General features: G+C 44.6%; 1 protein-coding gene across 2 annotated transcripts in view; it reads left to right on the top strand.

Annotated features, from left to right (window-relative positions):
- The first annotated feature begins 202 nt into the window (after nt 1-202).
- Nucleotides 203-5,738, top strand: part of LOC121923507 (2'-5'-oligoadenylate synthase-like protein 2) — a 22,504-nt gene continuing 16,968 nt past the window's right edge. For both annotated transcript variants that reach the window (XM_042453985.1, XM_042453986.1), the window contains exons 1-2: nt 203-418; nt 3,186-3,474. In XM_042453985.1, the coding sequence (XP_042309919.1) occupies nt 251-418; nt 3,186-3,474 (457 nt within the window). In that variant the 5' untranslated portion in view covers nt 203-250. The remainder of the gene's footprint in view (nt 419-3,185; nt 3,475-5,738) is intronic.

Genomic DNA, 5,738 nt, shown 5'->3' with positions numbered 1-5,738 from the left:
CTGCATCCCCAGCCCTCTCTTCCAGCCCCACAGCTCCTGAACTGGTTTTCTGTATATCCTCTTTCTTCACTGTCCAGCTCTCACATCCCTCCCTGGTAATGGGGAATATGATGGCTTGGAGAATTAAAGGTTTCCACCTTAAGAGCCTGAGTCCCAACTCAGTGAAGGAGGAACCAATAAATAGGGCTAAGCAGAGGAGAGACTTGGCACTTGAGCAGCAACAGGGGATCAGGAGTGCCAGAGAGCAGAGATGGAGCTGTTGTACGAAACCCCCTCCAACAAACTTGATGCCTACATTACCAAATATCTCCTGCCCAGCAAGGAGTTCCAGGAGAATGTCCAGGATGCTGTCCACCGGATCTGCTCTTTCCTGAAGGAGAGGTGCTCCATGGATGCCAGGGTGATCAAGACCGTCAAGGTGAGCTTGGCCTCCTCTTCCCTCAGGCTAGAGCCAGGTGGCCTCTTGAGCAGAAGACCTCTGGCAGAAAAAAAAACACACTGGATCTACTGAAGAAACAATGGCAGGGTAGATGAGCTAATTCTTTTTCTCAACCTGTGGGTCTTTAGGAGCCGAACAACCCTTTCACAGGGGTCACCTAAGACCATTGGTAAACACATATTTCCGATGGTCTTAGGAACTGAGACCATTGGTTGGGGGTCACCACAACATGAGGAACTGTATTAAAGGATTGCAGCATTAGGAAGGTTGAGAACCACTGTTCTAGATCAAGGGAAGTAATCATGCCACTCTATTCTGCTTTGGTCAGGTCTCAGCTGGAATACTGGAATAATGAATGCAAGATACAGGAAAAGAGATTCCACCTAAACATTAGGAACTACTTCCTGACAGTAAAACACAGGCATATTTTGGGCAGTCAGATAGTGTTTGACAGTGGAACACAATCCCTCAGAGAATGGTGGAGTCTCCTTCTTTGGAGGTATCCACAGTTTCTTTATCCATGGATTCAATGGATATATATTGTTAGCTGACCTCGAGTGGGCTCTGACTCATGGCAACCCTGTGGTTGAGACATCTCCAAGAATCCCTATCCTCCACTGCCTTGCCCAGAACTTGCAAGCCCTTGTCCATAACCCCCCCCCCCCCAATCGAGTTATCCATCTGGTCTGTGGTCTTCCTCTCCTTCTTCTACCCTCTACCTTTCCTAGTATTTTATTGTTTTTTTGCAGTGACTCATGCCTTCTCATTATGTGCCCAAAGTACAATAGTCTCAATTTGATCATCTTAGCTTCCAAGAAGAGCCCTGGTCTGGCCTGTTCAAGAACTCATTTGCTTGTCTTCTTGGCTGTCCACAGTATCCTAAGTACTCTTCTCCATCACCACATTTCAAATGAGTTGATTTTTTTCCTGTCTGCTTTCTTCACTGTTGAGCTCTCGCACCCATACATGGTAACTGGGAATACAATGACCTGAACGATTCTGACTTTAGTGCTCAGTTGTATGTCTTTGCTCTTCAGTATCTATTTCAGTTTTTTTCATAGCTGCTCTTCCCATTCCTAGTCTTTTTTTTATTTTTTTATTTCTTGACTACAGTCTCCATTTTGGTCAATGCTTGATCCTAGATATGGGAATTCTTTAACTATTTCAATTTCCTCAGTGTCTAGACTGGCCACTTCTGTGGTCATTATTTTTGGGTTTTTTATGTTCAGCATCAGACCTCCTTTGCACTTTGATCTTTGACCTTCTTTATTAACATTTCCAGTTGCTGGATGTCTTCTGATAATATTATGGTGTCATCCACATATCTTAGGCTATTAATGTTCCTTCCTCCTGTCTTAACGCCTCCTTTTTCTTATTCTAATTCTACTTTTCATATGACGTTTTTAGCATATAAGTTAAACAAGCAGGGTGATTGGATGCAGCCTTGCTTGATCCCTTTGCCTATTGGGAACCACTTGTTTCTCCAGATTTTGTTCTGATGGTGGCCTACTGGCCCTGGTACAAATTCTTCATCAGGACTATCAGAGGTAGTGGCACCCCCATGTCTTTGAGTGCGTTTCATAGCTATTCATGATCTATACAGTCAAATGCTTTGCTGTAGTCTAGGAAACACATACTGATTCTTTTTCAGAATTCTTTGGCAAGCTTCATTAACCACCGTATGTTTGCAATGTGGTTCCTAGTGCCCCTTCTTTTCCTGAATCCTGCTTGCACTTCTGGAATGTCTCTCTCCATGTATGATTGGAGTCTATGCTGCAGGATTTTGAGCAGTATTTTGCTTGCATGTGAGATTAGTGAGATTATATTGTCTTATAGTTGCTGCAGTCTTTTGTATTTCCGTTCTTGTGGTCTTGTATGTATACAGGGCTAACACTTTGTTTTTCATATTTGTTGGCTACTCCTAAGTTGCATCTGTCTGTGGGCACGGTAGCAGTTCAATTGGGATATCATCTGTTCCTGGTGATTTATTTTTTCCCCATTTCTTTTATTGCAGATTCCACTTCTTAGAATTTGGGATTTGTCTTCACATGGCTCCTCATTCCAAATGTAATTCATTTCCTCATTTCTTTTGTATAACTATTCTGTGTATTCCCTCCAGCATCTTTTTATTTCTTTTTGTTCCTGTATTTTGTTCTTTTTTTCTCCATAGAGCATCCCAGCCTTTAGTTTGAATTTGGTTTTAATTTCTCAGATTTTTTGGGTAGAGGTCTCTCTTCCCTTTTTATTGTTGTCTTCTATTTCTCTGCATTGATTATTGTAGTATTTTTCCTTATCCCTGCAGGTCAGATGTTGCACAGTTGTGGTCATACTATCTATCTTATCTATCTATATAAACTCTAAAAAGCAAATCTTGATTTTGCCATTTTATATAAAGGACACCATTTTAATATTAATTGTATTTAATGAGACGTAAACTTCTACAGATTTTGGTATCCATGGGATGGAGGGGTCCTGGAAACAAACCCCAGCAGATACCAAGGGCCCACTGTATCTGGTTTTGAAAAGCAGGACTTTTAAAGTTAAATAGGACAAGAGGAACATGCAACCTATTTTAAAAATGAATCACCTCTCCTGGAGGCTTTCAAACATTTTTGCCATAATAACAGGAATCTGGAAGAATCAAAGTCCCCCCCCCACACACACACACAGCCCTGTGGATGGCACACGCACAATGAGGGCCTCACTTTGTAGTTCCCTGCAATAACTATACCCTTCTTCTTTGCAGGGGGGCTCTGCAGGAAAAGGGACAACCTTGGATGACAACTCAGATGCTGATCTGGTTATTTTCCTCAGCTGTTTCTCCAGTTACCAGGATCAGGCACAAAAACGTGCCTCTGTGATCAGTATCATTGAGCAGAATCTGTTCCGGTGCCACAGGAGCCTGGCCTTCAAAGTTGATATCCTGCCCCCACAAGTAAAAGGTGAAGGACGACGCTCACTCTCTCTCACCATGCAATCAAGGAAGAAGAAGGAAGCTGTTGAGGTGGACATTCTTCCAGCATTTGATGTTTTAGGTGAGAGACCTGACCTTCATTATATGTACCATAAACAGAAATTTTCTCTGATTTCAGTAGCTATGCAGGACTGAGTATGGCCAGAACGTGGAGGAGAGGCCACCAGAGAATGCCAAAGGTCTCCAGGTGGGAAGGAGATAAGAGAAGACTTCCGCCTGGAGCCCTGGAGAATTTCCACTGCCAGTCAGAGCTGGCAGTGCTGGGCTACATTAATGGACCTCCCAACTCAGCATAAAGCAACTTCTTATGTTTTTGTATTCACTCGGTGCTTGGGTTGTGGCAAGCCGAATGAATACAAATAATTATCTACCTGGAAATATCATGTATATATAAAACCACTAGCTAAGCTGACTGGTTGGATTTTCTAACCTACAACTCTTTTTACATTGAATCTGTCCCAAGATCGCAGTAGTGCCATGTTCAGCTAATCTCAGCCAAGACATCCAAGAATGGTCTCATGTTCATTTTCTTTTGAAATACACTATCAGTGTTGTCATTGTGATTATCATTTATGCTGACTAGACATCTTGGCCAGTATCCTATTTGTGGCAAGCTGTTAGGTCCAAAACACACTGCAGAAATAATCCGGTTTGGGATTGCTTAACTGCTCTGGCTCAATGCTAGGGAATTCTGGGAACTGTAGTTTTGTGAGACATTTGGTCTTCTCTGTCATAGAGCTCTAGTGCCACAATAAACTACAATTCCCAAGATTCCCTAGCACTGAGCCAGGACAGTTAAAGCGGTCTCAAACTGAATCATAGAGTTGGAAGAGACCGCAAAGGCCATCCAGTCCAACCCCCTGCCATACAGAAACTCTCAATCAAAGCATCCCTGACAGATGGCCATCCAGCCCCTGTTTAAAGACCTCCAAGGAAGGAGACTCCACTACACTCCAAGGGAGTGTGTTCCACTGTCAAACAGCCCTTACTGTCAGGAAGTTCCTCCTAATGTTGAGGTGGAATCTCTTTTCCTGTAGCTTGCATCCATTGTTCCGGGTCCTAGTCTCTGGAGCAGCTGAAAACAAGTCAGCTCCCTCCTCAGTATGACATCTCTTCAAGTATTTAAACAGGGCTATCATATCACCTCTTAACCTTCGCTTCTCCTGGCTAAACATCCCCAGCTCCTTAAGTCGTTCCTCATAGGACATGGTTTCCGAACCTTTCACCATTTTAGTCGTCCTCCTTTGGACACGTTCCAGTTTTTCAACATCTTTTTTAAATTGTGGTGTCCAGAACCGGACACAATGCCCAGAACTGGATTATTTCTGTAGTGTATTTTGGACCTTGATAAAACAAATACTTTCATGACTGCACAAACTGAAGCGTAGTGGGAGTGGTAGCAGGAGCAAGGAAGGAAGTTGTCTGTGAGTCACCTATTTAATGAATCATGGCTTTGGATAGGGTTGCCATTTCACGGTGGTGGGAGGGACTTTCCTGCCCCCTGGGGGGTGTGCTCGGTCCCGTCCCGCCCCCGCCCCCGGGTGGCTGCCCAACTCTGAGCTCCCAGGGCTGCTGCCTGCCTTCTATAGAGTGCTGCCTATGAAACATGCCTGGAGCAGCAGCAGGAGGACTGAACCCAGCAGGGGCGGGGTCTGCTGCACTGCCCTGCCTCTATTGGCCAGCCCTCTGCTTCCTTATTTGGGCATGCTCCAAATTCCAAGCGGAGAGGGCTTTGCAAGCAAGTTGCTTTTTGTTCTTCCCCTCTTTCTCTTTCTCTTTCCCCTCCTTCTCTTCTTATTATTGTTCCGTTTTTTTTCTCCTCCTCCTCTTCCCCTCCTCTTCCTCCTCTCCTTTTTCTTCCTTTCTCCCCCCCTCCTCATCTTCTTTTTCTCTTTCTTCCTCTCTCTAAGCCCCCCTCCTCTTCTTCTCAGGGGTCCAGGGCTTCTCAAGGCTTTGCCCCCATTAGAATAGAAAAAAGGCTTTGGATCTGTCCCATAAATCCCTCCTAAGTTGAGACATACCTGGGAAAAAGAGGGGGTGAGGGGTTTGGGGGGTTGGAGGGGGCAAGGAAAAGGAGGAAGGGGGGAATTGCTAAGAAGGCTTGGGAGTGGGAAATGTAGTTTTCAATGGCACAAAGGACTGCCTGTGATCTTGCAAATGCTATGCCTGCTTGGAAGTGGGAAATGTAGTTTGCAGTGGCACAAGGGTCTGCCTGTGATCTTGCAAATGCTATGGCTGCTTGGGAGTGGGAAATGTAGTTTGCAGTGGCACAAGGGTCTGCCTGTGATCTTGCAAATGCTATGCCTGCTTGGAAGTGGGAAATGT

The sequence above is a fragment of the Sceloporus undulatus genome, chromosome 2 (genome assembly GCF_019175285.1).
Source record: "Sceloporus undulatus isolate JIND9_A2432 ecotype Alabama chromosome 2, SceUnd_v1.1, whole genome shotgun sequence".
Lineage (NCBI taxonomy): Eukaryota > Metazoa > Chordata > Lepidosauria > Squamata > Phrynosomatidae > Sceloporus > Sceloporus undulatus.
Note: the sequence above shows the minus strand (reverse complement) of the source record. Positions and strands in the feature narration are given on the sequence as shown.